Source organism: Cyprinus carpio, chromosome B6 (genome assembly GCF_018340385.1).
Source record: "Cyprinus carpio isolate SPL01 chromosome B6, ASM1834038v1, whole genome shotgun sequence".
NCBI lineage: Eukaryota > Metazoa > Chordata > Actinopteri > Cypriniformes > Cyprinidae > Cyprinus > Cyprinus carpio.
Window position 1 is genome coordinate 16,709,472 of NC_056602.1, and position 14,542 is coordinate 16,724,013.

The 14,542-nt window shown below is 35.7% G+C and overlaps 1 protein-coding gene across 1 annotated transcript in view; it reads left to right on the forward strand.

Moving 5' to 3' along the window:
• Positions 1-14,542, forward strand: part of LOC109097926 (disks large homolog 1-like) — a 129,965-nt gene that overhangs the window by 107,936 nt on the left and 7,487 nt on the right. The window contains 4 exon segments of the mRNA XM_042725908.1: positions 6,346-6,460; positions 9,375-9,551; positions 11,020-11,086; positions 12,946-13,045. Of these exon segments, the coding sequence (XP_042581842.1) occupies positions 6,346-6,460; positions 9,375-9,551; positions 11,020-11,086; positions 12,946-13,045 (459 nt within the window).

The window sequence follows — 14,542 nt, forward strand, 5'->3', positions numbered from 1 at the left end:
AAATAAGGATAATGATTTCATGTACATGTAAGTGTTAATGTTCACAGTTCGCTGGATTGTGTTGTGGTCGTGACTCATAGCAGCTTCTTCACCCTGAGGAGTAGAGTCCAGCTTGGCCATTCTTTCCTTCTGCTCGGCAGGCCTGGCTGCAGTGTTTATTAAAATACCAATGGGGTAGTGATGACCCTCAGGGTTTTGGCTGGAGCTAGTCTGAGAGGGTCTAAATTAAGCTTCTGGACAGGTCTGTGTATGTATGTGTGATCCGAGCTCCTTTCACACCCCTAGCGAGTGTATGTGTGTTTATGTAGCATCTTCTCTGTTTGGTGAAAGCGTGGCTCCTGAGCCTAGCTTCCTGTACCCATCACGCTCCTCTGTTCGCGGCCAACACAGAGCAACTCTGCCCTTTAGCTTGGCTTTCATTAGGAGAACGTTCCACAATCAGTTCTCTGACCTGCTCTTTACTTGTTGATTTTATACGTAACTACAAGCAACCCCTGACAAAAATTAACCATGGATTTACTACAAATAAGGCCAAAAAACATGGTTACTATATATCATGGGAACCACAAATTAGCTATTATCTGGCTACACTAACCATAGTTTAACCATGCAATTTGTAGTATAACTGTTATAAAAAAATGGTAATCAATACACCAAAAAAACATGGTTATTACACTTTTACTATAATTAAAACATGGTTAATTTTCATAAGGGACTACACATGCTTTCTGGCTGCTAAATTTTTCCAAACATTTATTTTGGGTTGTTTCTGTTTCATTTTACTTTGTTTTGAAATTTTTATCTTTAATTAAAAAGATAAATGTTCATTAGGTTTTTCCAATTTTCTTTAAATTATAGCTACTTTGTACTTTTGTTTAAATTTATCTAACATACTTCACAATTGATACAGTATGTTTATTTATTTACATGTTGGCTTGACAATGTTCTGAAACATGCTAGCCACATGTTAATACATGTTAGCAAGTGCTAAAACGTGCAGGCTACATGTGCTAGCATTGTTAAAACATGCTAACAAAATGCCAGTGACTTGTTAAAATATGCTAGCAGTGTGCTAGGAAAAGGTAAAACATGTTTATTACCAAAAAGTAAATTCTCATTCCTTCCTTTTGTTTTAGTTTTGAAATAATACGTGGGTAAATTGAGATTTACCCATTTGATTTACCCAAATGTTTGTTTAAAATTTTCCATAGCATAGCTTCTCATCTTCCCTTGATAGTCGTTGTTGAGTAAGTATAGCTTTCCAAAAAAACAAAAGCGCACCTACTGTCATCATCATCTTGAGTTACAGTGCGGGTCTCAGTTTGGAAAATCTCATCGCTGCTTTCCGTTCAAATATAGATGTGGTCGATTTCAATACTGCATTTTGTCAGTAGAATAGTTTTTTTTTCTCACATTTAATCATAAATTGCTTTTAAGATGCAATCCAGCTGTAATATTAAACCCATTTTTGAGACACGTGTGACCAGCAGTGAAGCTACTGCATTAAAAGTTAAGCGTTTATATAGTTGCTACAGAGAAATGACCGACCTCCATGTGAATCTGTATGTTGTCATCCCTTTTCGATGCCAGACATCTCATCAACACGCTCTTCTGCCCAGTATTCAGTCAGCAAGATGGAGATTGGTTGTGCCCAATCAGGCGGCCACAGGTGCGAGCAGGGTTCAGGCAGCTCCCTGTGGGGAGAATGAGCTGAGATTAGATCCAACTCCCTCTGCTCTCCATATGCAGTTTGTGACAACATGCATAATAAAGCATCGGAAAGCACAGATGCAGCACTCACTTTGACCAATGGCTGCTGAAGAACTGCTGAGGGAGGACCTTGTCAACTCTCCAGGGTTTCTCATAGTGAATATGTCAGTGCTGCGTGGTGTTTTCCATTAAGTGCAATAACCAGAGGATGCTTTAGATATCTAACTAAAGAACAGATGTTGTGGTGTAATGATTTAACTGCAATGCAGTCATTCCAGAGCCTCCATCTTTTGACATGAGGAACAAATGGCATTAAATGTGCACTGATGGTGGTGTTTGGATAGGAAATGAAACCCCTTAGGGCCAGACTGCTTTGATCAAAGGGATTTAACGGGATTTTGAGGATCTGTGCTGGAGCTTAAAGACATCAGTGTCTGACACACACACACAAACACTCACACAGCTGTGCTAAGCACAAGTCCTGCTTCAGTGACATGCCCTCCAGTTATTTACAGAATTAAGGAGAAATTTACCCATTTCACTTACCTCAACAAACACTTTTTTTCATTATTATAAGCAACTTTGGGCATTTATTAGATATTAATTTCTATAATGATGTCTTTCCAACACCCTCCCTCTACCTCAGTAATATGGAAATGTACTTTATATTTTGTCTGCATACTAGAATAATGATTAATATATTATAAAGAGTTAATATATTGCTTTATTCAGACCAGGTTGCTTGCTTTTCTTGTAAGATCTGGCAGCACTGTAAAGCTTAGATGGCATGAAGCAATTCTATTTTTATTCTGGTTTCTGCTGGTCAAAAATGAGTTAAACTTCCTTTAATGCCTTAAAAAGTATTAGTCGATATTATGTATGAACTGAAAGTGCTTTAGTGACTACGACGACAAACTCAGATTAACAAAGACTAAATCCTCTCTCGCACCTTGTTAAAATTCATATATTCATGAGATCATAGCTGTCTTATTTTGATTTGATGACTCATAAAATTTCGTGAATGCTTATTCTGTCTACATAGCACAATTGAAAGAAAGTGATCCATGGCCAAACGTTTCTTTATCCAGATGTTTCTAAAGTCACACTGCTGATATTTGGTGTTTTTGAGAATCAGTGCCAGTATTTTGCTGATACTCTTCATTATGGATGTACAGAATATTATATCTGTACCCTGTCAGTTATTGGCAGGAAGATTAGATTTTTACATTTGTTACCTTTGCCATCATCTAAAACTCACTTTAAGTTAATCTTACAAACATTTAAAATTAAATAACATTGTTATATGTGATCTTTAGCAATTTTCTGAATGAATATCCATTTTCATTATGTGTTACCAAAGTTTACTTGAAAAAGTAAAAAAAAATTGTTAGTTTGTTTATGCACTGTACACTATATAGTACAATCATTTCCAAGGGATGATGTGAAATAACTATTGGCTTATTGGCTTTGCTATTACTATTTATCTAATAAAGGAAGTGTTAAACTTTGGAGCTTGTACATTTGTTATTATAATACTTCAAATCAGTTGATTTAGCTTTGACCATTGTGCCTTAATGCCATTACTAAATATAAAAGCTCCTAATGATTATTCATCCAACTTTCATTCTTTTGAAACGTGACTCAAAGTATATTATTTCCCCTCTCTGCCTCCTCCTTCCTTTTCGAGCTTTATGAAAGCCCCTTAATTGTTTTGTTGTTTGACACAAAATTGATGACGATAATGTTCTGAACTCCTGATAACATGAAAGCCTTTCACTGTTCTATGGCAGCACATGCATCATTACTCTCATTAAACTATTCATTCAAACCAATGTAATCCTGGGGGTACTAGCATTTAGTTTCCTGTTGTTTCGTCTGCATGGACTCGGCGAGAAGTCATGAATGTTCTCCAGTCTTCATTATGAATGACTTTGCATTTCTGCTATATCTAATTATAGACTTTTGTTCATCACCAGAGACTTGTTCGCATCCATTATGTCTCATTGTCTTATGTTGATCTACCAAGGGAAGATGTGAATTCAGAGAGAAAACAAGTCAGAGAGATCATTTATTGAAGATAATTTAAATGTTTTACAGTACTTATGAAATATCCATGTTGTCTTATCAGAAGGTACAGTATCTGCAGCAATACAGGAACGCGTGTACGTCAGATAGAGATGCTTAGCCAAAATATATCTAGTGTTTTACAGACTTTTACTTTAGTGTGTGTTGGTCGTTGCTATTATTCTGTACCTGGAGTGAACGGTAAAGAATTTCACTCGTTTAATTTTTTTTTTCTTTTTCTTTTTTTTTCTATTATGAAATATTCAAGGTCTTTATTAATTTCTTCCTCTCCACTCAAAATACTGTTATTCTTGTGAATATTGTTTTTCTTGTGTCCTTAATATCACCTTCCATCCTGTTAGTCTTTTATAGAAAAGTGGTGACATACCTGTATATATTGGTGAGAAAACAACAGTAATATCAGCAACTATTAGTTATGGATTTGATCAATTTTGTGATGGGAGATTATTAGTTGTTTTATCTCTAAAATATTCCATTAAAATAAACATATTAAAAAATACTCCACCCAGATTTACTATTAGCTTCTTTCAACATAAACCTGTTTAAAAACTACTAGGATTTAATGACACAAAGTGACAAATTAGCCACACTCTTAAAAAAAAAAAATAATAATTAGGTGCTTCACGATGCCATAGAAGAACCTTTTTGTCTAAATGGTTCCATGAAAAACCTTTAACATCTGAAGAACCTTTCTGTTTCACAAATAGTTCTTTGTGGTGAATGGTTCTTCAGATTATAAAAAGGTAAGAAAGAGATGGTTCTTTAAAGAACCTTTGACTGAGTGGTTCTTTGTGGAACCAAAAATGTTCTTCTATGGTATCGCTGTGAAGAACCTTTTAAGCACCTTTATTTTTAAGAGTGCATGTAAAGCATTGGCGCAGTTATTTAGCAGCTGACCTTAATACATATGCATTTATAGGAGTTTCCATTGTATATGCAAAATTAATGGGAGGAGAGTATTTAAATGAAACTTGCAAATTGATTTACAAAGTTTTGTGGTAGTCAGTTTACCATTATTCAATGCCCCAAAAGAATGTCTTAATTCATTGTGCGTTTGACGTGGTTGTGATAGTAGCTAATTTGTGTTGCTCTTACATGGTCTGGCTGATTCTGTGTTCTTTAATTAGAACATTGTCAGTAAATCACCCACAGAACTTTCCCATCGGCGCTTTCATGTGATTGTAGTCATCACTAATTTGCCCCGTTTAGTAAATCTGGCACTCTTTTGTTTTTTTTTGGAAGGCAATGGCAGTGGTCACCAAAATGATACAAATATCATTATATGCCTCAGTACACTAGTATTTCTTCTGTTGTCAGTTCACTCTCTGATTATATTTACTTCCTTGTTTTGCTTGGTGAAATGAATGCACGGTTTTGTGCTAAATAAGCCAACATGGGTTAGGGCTGTGACTTCAACAAGAAGAGAAAGAGAGAGAGAGAGAGAGAGAGAGGAGGGAGGGGTGAGTGAGCAATTCAAGCACTGTTTAGTCCATTAGCATCTGTTATGTTGCTGTGCTGTAGGTGCTCAGAGAGGCTTTGCGTGGAAGTGTCCAACTGAGGCAAGTTACGCACACATACACGCGCTCAAACACACATTCGTGCACGGAGAGCAGCTGTGTGTGATTTGGAGCTGTCCTTCAGCACCACAACACAATTGAACTCCCACATGGAGGGGTAGAGACAGACACGGAGACAAACGCTCGGAAACTTTAGCTCACTGCAGACTCCTGCGCGGCTCTGAGAAAAGAGCTTGTAAGTATGCTGATTTACTTTCACCTTAATTTGTAGCGAGGTGGTTCATTTGTTCAGTGGAAGTAGAGTTAGTATTTTATTGTGCATTGATATGTGGCATAGTATAATGATTGTATTTTTCATGAGGTTTTTGTTTTGTTTGAGGTTTTATATAGAGGCTATTTAACAGATTGGTTAAAAGAGTTTCCTCCTTGACACTTACTTCAAAGTAAGACTTTCTTGATGATTCAAACCATGAGGTCTTTATCGGGCTATAATGTCAGCTTTTCTTGTTCTTTAGCTTCAATGTCTGTCTTACGTTCTCTAAGGTCAAACATAGGGAAAGAGCAGGAGCGTTAAGTGGGTTAAACCACTGAATAATTCATGAACCTTTTCACTGTTTCAGTCTAGCGTGCGCAAACCTTCCTCACGCAGTTTGAGTCCTGGGAATGGATGATGAATTCACTTGATAGATCTTATTAAATAAGATTTCTCCAACATATCAGACTATATCCATCCTCTCTACCACTTTACGGCTTGCACAGCTGTGCGTATGTTGATGCATCTGTCTACAAATGTTTATGCATTTGTAATGCTCACGCTTTACAGACCTCAAACAGAGGTCCTATACTTTCTCCAAATGCTCTAAACCACACATCTATATATGTCTCTCTTGTTCTGTCTGACTTTTCTTCCCTTCATCTCCATCGATAATACCGATCCACCCTGAGGCTCTAGGTGTTCGAGGGTTTTTTCCTTGTTGTTTATCTCTCATCAGCAGGACAGCATGTGTAATGTTGTTTTCTGTGTTTTTAACAGAGTACAGTCGATTTGAAGCCAAAATCCATGATCTACGGGAGCAGATGATGAACAGCAGTATTAGTTCAGGCTCCGGCTCATTGCGGACTAGTCAGAAGAGGACCCTGTATGTCAGGTGAGCTTTTACTAATCACCACTAGTTACATTTGATCTTCCAAATATGCTTACTGTAGGTCCTTAATCCTCAGAGATCAACACAGGACTGTGACACTTCGGCAAAAAAGCACTTTGCATAGTATGCATTACATACAGTTTTACTGTACTATATTTTCTACCCTTTTATTATTATTGTATACAACAAATTATTTTATTTTTATTTTATTTGTAAAATCTAAGATTTAAGATCCATTTTTATATTTTATTTTTAAAAACTAAAAAAAGCAAAATATCATGCTGATAATATAATGTGTGATTTAAAAAATGTATAATAATGCAAAATAAAAGCATTTTCACTGATGGCTTCATACATAGACACAATGGGATGTAATGTCTATAAATAAAACCTAAATGTTCACATAGTTCACAATCCATCTCTAAAACCCTGGCAAAAATTGGTCATCTTGTAATGGCTTTCATTAATATTTGACCAGACATCTCCTTGTATTTTTTATGTATATTGTTTTGTCTGCCACTAAATGCGTCATAGATGGCCCCTTATGTGAAAATGTCATTCTCTGAAGTGTGCCTGTGTTTTTTTGTTGCTTTCAGAACATTCAGGCCAGTAGTTACACAGTAGATGAGGCGAGGCATGAAGGGCTCTGTATTGACTGAAAGTTTGCCATGTTTTTGGAGAAAGTCTACCTTTCTACCATCCTGTGTTTACGGACTCCCATCGCTCATAGCCTAGCACAACAGTAGCAGTTAGACATAAAGCAATAGATGATCAGGATTGTTATGTAAAACCGTTCCTGAAGTTTTGCTCTTATGTGGCTTTTGTTTGACTTTTTTCTTTAGCTCTCAGGTTGCTGCTCTTATGTTTTAATAAGAGCAGCTTTGACATTTTGAGGATCCGAAAGCCCCTGGGCACTGGATTCTCTATGCATGCATGTGGTATTCACTGATTTAAAACCTAATGTGATTTTTCAGCTGTGTAGGTCACATTCAGCTATATTGTCCCTGTGTATTTATGTGTGCGTTCTGAAAAATATTAGTCAAATAGGTCATCATAAGAAAAATAGCATTATTTTAAGTGACAGGAAATCTAATCTAAAATGAACTGAGGAACATACAGCAGAGCGTTTTACATAGTAAATGTATATAATGAATGATTAATGGAAACAAACCGTGATGGAAATGAAGAGTAAGAAGCGCTTCAATAATTACCCTGCCTCTAAAGTGCATGTTGCAGTGAGGCTATTTGCTCTAGTTTGGTTTATTGCTAACTTTTTCTTAATGATGTACTTTATACTAACACAAGCTGTTGTGGAAATGTCAACGTAGCTTGTTTTGATGGAAGCTTAAAATCACGCAAGGTTGTAGTCATCTTTGGGTTTATATTTCCCACAGCATGTTTGTGACACAGAGTCGAGGTTTACTAGGCAACTGATGACATGTAGAACATGTAGTGCTAAGAAATTATGTATTTAGGCCTTTTTCATGACTCACTGAAAACATAAATCAGTAATATTTTCTACTAAGTGTCTAGTAAATGCCTTTAAAAATATTTAATTGTTCCACTGGCTGTCATAGTACAAACATAATTTGGACTTGTCTGAAAGAGACACCAGTTTTATGGTCTGATATTACATTAAAACCTCATATCTACACTGATTGAGCTTTTAATCTTCGGTCTGCTATAGCCATTTACTATAATGACTCTGAAGGTCTCTGCTTCAACTGTACAAGGATACAAATGTAGCCTATTACACCTCTAAGCAGATTAAGACTGCACAGAAATAATTTGCATCATTTGCTGAAGAGTTAAATAAGGGTTCTTTATTTGCTTTTAGGAGTTAAAGGCGGCTTTGGTGTCTGTATGTTCATTAAAGCCCCATAAGCTTCTCAGATGCCCTCCTGGAAGTGCTTCATTATTGATGAGGAAACAGAGATAAGCTAGTCAAGAGCTTGGGCAGCTAGTTACTTCAGCTCCAGTTCTCTTAAATGCACATGCACACATGCACAGAACAGCAGTGGCCTACTTAACATCTGAGGGAATCGGTCTGTGGGCAAATGAGTTAGGAAGAATTGCTTTGTATGGTAAAAAAAAAAAAGTAACTTTGGCATTAGGCTAGAGAATGGTTTCACTGTCTTTATTGTTGTTTAATATTCATAGAATCTCATGTATGCACAGTCTAGAGGCTTTTCTTGCTGTTGTGTCTTTCGGAATTATTGTGCTTTTTTTTTTTTTTTTTTTAAGAAAAGGTTTTATTCCCCCCCTGAAAATCATAATTTTGTTTGACTTGCCCCACTTTTACCTTCCCTCTGACCTTTAAAATAAATGCTGTTCTTGCTACTGCATCTCTAAAACTGAAGTGCTTTTTTAAAATAAATTTTCATATTCTAGCTTATTATAAAGCTTAGAAATGTAAATTCTTAGGCGAAATCAAAAGGTGCATTTTTTTTTTTTTTAACATCCAGAACAGTCAAACTTTGCAGCATTAGAACAACCAATAGCATGAGTTTTGGGCGGGACTATCAGTTTGTCCTACTAATAGAAAATGAGGGAGTGTTTGAAAAGCAAAAAACGTATTTTAAAATTTTTTTGCAATTTCTGTTTGGTGATGCTAGTGGCACAGAAATTACACAAAAAATCGAAATATTCCACTTGAAATATCATGTTTTTGACTGAAACTTCAGTAGGATATATTTAAGAGTAACATTATGCAAACTTTTATGTGGGAGTTTTATATATAGTCATTATGTATTGGTAATAATTATTGTTGTTATTATTATTTTTTATATATATATTTTATAATGTTAATTTATTATTATTATTATTATTATTTACAATACCTTATCAAAAAAGAAGATTTATTAACATATTTTTTCTTCTCTGAAAAATCATTCTTATTACATTCTGACTCTTCCAGAGCCCTGTTTGATTATGACATAACGAAAGACTCCGGCCTGCCCAGTCAGGGGCTGAACTTCCACTTTGGCGACATCCTACATGTCCTGAATGCTTCGGACGAGGAGTGGTGGCAAGCGCGGCATGTGACTCCAGATGGCGAGATGGAGGAGATGGGCGTCATTCCCAGCAAGAAGAGGTAGACTCTGCTCCCATGCATTCCTGAGCACACTGTACTGTAGAAATATAGTTCAGTTAACCCTCTTTACAGTGATTAACACAATTGTGTGTTTAATGCCACATTACCCACGACTCATAGTCTTTCCACTAATGTTCCTTTCACAGTGTCTTCCGTTTCAGTTCACTGCCTTTCTTCATTTTGGTTTAATTACGTGCATTATTCGTTGTAATTTGTAATAATGAGCAATGAGCACACATACATCTGCACAATGGCATCCAAGAATGATCATATTTGAGAATATATATGCTTACATAAATAAAAGCTGAAGTAAAATGAATTCTTCTCTCTGTGTGAAGAGGGTTTTAACTTGACTCAGCAGCTAGAGATAGAAAACTGTTTGAAGAATGTGGGTGTTTCTTCAATCAAGAGCATTTCTTTTATGTCCCAGGGTTTTATTTTATAGATAAAAAATGGAGACTTCTGTGCCTTCATTATTTATTTTGCTGCTTTTAAAATGTATTTTATGTATAGCTTACACAGTTTTACACTTGTCACATTCCCAGGCTTTAAATGAAGAGTCAAATAATCATAAAAGCGTTCAATGTTTATTGTGTGGAAAAGATATAAATTATCAAAAATTACAATGGCACATCAGTCGTGACTTCTTTTCCACCACAACCAACAATTTTGCCACATAAAGTATTATCAAATACTTTGTTACTAAACTGACAGAATGCTTGAGATAAAATATAAGATGTTATGAGTGAGTTACATACAAACGTGTGACAAAATAATTTAATTATATTTAGAATACAAAGATGCAAACAAGTCTACTCTATTTTTGCCAAAGTCATGGGTTATTGTCGCCTGTGTCTAATTAGAGCCTTATATTTCAGCACTGATGTGTGATGCTGTGAGAGTTTCTCTCTCATTCTCTCCACCCAACTGTATGCTGATAGAGACTTGATAATTGAATTCTCACCTCGTTCTAAAAATTTGTCTTGTCTCCCTACTGATGAAGCACAGGGGACAGCCAGCAATGCTCTGTATTTTTAGAAACAAGTTGGGATTTCTCTTGGTGAAAGTTTTTGATCTGCGTTATATTTCATGATACTTCAACATATTTGGATTTTGGAGGTTAGATGTCATCTAGATCCATCAAAGCACAGTTTTTGTAAACGTCTCATGTAAACTCTCCCTAAGAAGCATGTCAGATCAGCATCTGGTGAATGTTACCAATCAAACATAAAAACATGTATTTTAAGGATAATATGGGAATAAATATTACATAAGCCACATCTTTATTGCTTTTCAAGAATTTCTTGAATACATTATCTTTATCCTTGCAAAAAGCAAACATTTTTGGGCTTCATATGTTTCTCAACTTTTTTTAGTTTAAACACATGTACATAATGAACTCAGGACAGTTGTTGTGTATTAACAGTGAAAATACTTGCCCTAATGTCTTTGCCTCCTTCCTCTTCAGGGTGGAGAGAAAAGAAAGAGCCAGGTTAAAGACGGTTAAATTCAACTCCAAGACTCGAGACAAAGGGGTAAGTGTTTGCTGCTCAAATATTTACCATGTCTGGCATGACACAAACAGGCTTTTAATGCCTTTAAAAAGCAGCTGTTTATAGACTTATACATAATAAATGGGCATTTTGTGTAAAAATTTTATTTAGTTTACTTGCAGTCATGCCGACATAACCTTAATTTGTCAGAAATCAGAAACCATTATGAACACGCCTTGTACCCTATTTTGAAACATTGTTATTTTATGCTAACTTGAGATGAAAAGTGCTAACAAGATGTTCAGCATTAGAAACATTTTGTTGCACCTTTCTCTTGTGACTTTTCCAAAGCCAAAAATGTTCTCACATAAGATGACTAACAGCTGGCAAGTGTAAACTCTAACAAAGTAGTGAAGTGTCAAGTGATGAACCATTCTTCATGAATGAGATGCTTGTTTGAAAGTTTCTGTTTGTGAAATGAATTCAGATCCCTTTTTACTGTATGTAGTGTACTAATCCTGTATGTTTGTTCCCTATTCTCTCATGTGAGACGATTCTTAACCACATGTGACTAGGGCTGGGCAATGTGGCAAAACAAATATATATATAATACTTTTATTCAGCAAGGACACATTCAGTTCATTATTAAATTCAAAACATGATAGAAAAGACTTTTACGTGTGTGTGTGTGTGTGTGTGTGTGTGTGTGTGTATATATGTTTGTGTATGTGTGTGTATGTATGTATGTGTATATATGTATGTGTATGTTTTTTTTTTTTTTTTTTTTTTTTCAGCCAATCAGCCATTATAGCTTCAACATGTACAGTAAGCTGTATATAACCAGGTTTTTCACATTGTTTAACAGAAACAATGTTATATATTTTTTCATCTATTCTGTATGCTCTAGTAATAAATAATGACACTGATATAATATTTTGACTAACAAGTTTTAATTATATGAAATATCCTACTCTCTTAATGGGCTTCAGTGAAAGATACAAACATCATTGCATCAGTTATGAACAGATTCACTGAAATTAAAGTTTGACCTCATTAACAGAAAGAAAGCTTACCAATTTACTCCAACACAGTTTTTCTAATGAAGTTTAATATACAGTATATACTGATTCATGAAAAAAAATTGCAGAAGTAGTCTAATGACAGTATCTTTAAAAATTGCAACAGGAAAAAAAGCTCCTTAAAATCGTTGCAATATTCACAATGTTGATTTTAAATGACCACAGAATATATTGTCGAAATTCAATATGTATTGCCCAGCCCTAGTGATTATAACTCTTTAGTCTTTGCAGCAGTATTGTGTTTAGCACCGGACCAACTCATCATCCGCTCATCACTGTCTTAGCATTTTCAACTACATTCACTAATGCAGCATGAGTGCATGAATATTTCAGAGAACAAAAAGATGTATACGCTTGCCATTGATGTCACTTTCTCTTCCTGCACATTACTCATCTGTCCATCTTTTTAAGAGTGTTGTAACTTTGTTCCTGTCCAAACCCTTTGATCAATGCCAATCACTAACTTTAATCAGCTAACTAATTTAGGAGGCTGGTCTGCATGTCCTTGCATTTGTGCTATAAACCCACCTTGCTTACCTTGGTTGTGGTAACTACCCTTTAAATTTATTTATCATAAACTCTACTGTGTCTGTTGCCATCTCCAAACCAAGATCTGGTTTAATATCTATTTATAAGTTCTCAGTTTAGTGATTTTTGTCATTCCAGCATCATTTTATTGGATGGCGGTGGCTATAGAGTCAGTAACATGGGCATCTGTTAAGTTGGGCATTTGTTCATACTTCAACTAGACACCCAACACCATTCCATCTGTTCTTCCTTTTTTGCCCCCCCCTCCCCATCCCTCCCTCTCCTCCTTCCCAGCATTCACTCAATGACAAGCGTAAAAAGAACCTCTTTTCGCGAAAATTCACCTTCTACAAGAACAAGGACCCAAGCGAACAGGAAACAAGCGATGTGGACCGTAAGTACATTAGGCGTGTGCAGGGCAAGGTAGCGCCACACGCGGCAACGCCAACACCGCTGAACAAATCTCTTGCTTCTGCAACAACCCTAAATGTGACGGCAAATTTGGTTGATCCCTTCTACTGAACCTTAATATGAGCTGATGTAGGGACAGAATGTCCACTGAAAACCATTGAAGTCTACTTATCTGGGTTTGTTGCAAGGCAGGAGCAATGTTCATCGGTAAGACGTGATGTGTTGTTCCAGTAATCATTGTTATTTTTGTGGTTTTCTCTTGTTCCGTGCTCTCTGCCGACTGCTCCACAGGACCTGAGTGACGACAAAGGCTTGAGTAAGTCCACAAAGGCAACAGCAGACGTACAGTACCCCACCGGCCCCACCAAACTCCCTTCGTTCCCCATAAACCTGTTTTGCACGTTTAGCAGTGATGTTTGGTTAGAACTGTATTGTGTCTGAAGCCTGTGTTGTGTCTAGATGGCTATAAAACACAAGCTTTGCAGAGCAGTGCTATGTTCAGTTCCTTTGTTGTGCTTTATACCCTGAACATGATAATTCTACTGCTCTTAAAGGGATAGTTCAATCAAAAATGAATTTTCTGTCATAATTTACTAATTTGTAAAAATGGCGTAAGTTTTGTTGTTTTACAAAAGGATGGAAACATGTTTAACTGTGACAATAATACAATAGAATTTGTTGTGGCAGTAAATTATTTTCTTCCAGCTCTTCTAGAGTATTGCTTAAAGTGATGGTTCTTCACCCAAAAATATGTCTTTCCAAACCTGTATGCATTTCTTCTGCAGAACAAAAGATATTTTCAAGAATGTTGGTAACCAAACTGTTTAATTTCACATTGACTTACATTGAATGGGCTAAAAAATACAATGGAGGTCAATGGGAACTGAAGCTGTTTGGTTACAAACATTCTTCAGAATATCTTATTTTATGTTCCACAGAGGAAAGTAAGTCATACAGGTTTGGAATGATGTGAGGGAGATTTTCATTTTTGGGTGTACTCTCCCTTTAACAATATTTGCATTATAAATGCATTGATTAAATTGTGGTGATTATTATGTCTAATTCTTCGGTGTTGGGTTTCCTAAATGAGGGTTTGTGCGGGAACTGCAAGGGGTTTGTGAGCTGATTAAAAAGTTAATAAGTAATTCAATTGACTGGAACATTAAAATAAACAAATTGTGCAGCATAATTGAAAACTGAAATAAATCTAATAGTGAATATCTTATGAAATCATGATTTTCAAATCAAAACTGCAATTTAATTAAATAAATAGTCTGTTGCATTACATTCATTTTGTTTATATTCAGATTTTCCAACAATTTTCTACCAAAATGAGCAAAACCAGTATTCTGCCAAAATAAATACTTGAGGATGTAACATGTTAAAAGCTTAAGTGTTTGAACGTTTGAAAGTAAAACATTTAAGAAATAAGTATTTGTTTCGTAACACCCTTAAAAGTAACTATTTCCATTAGCCTCAG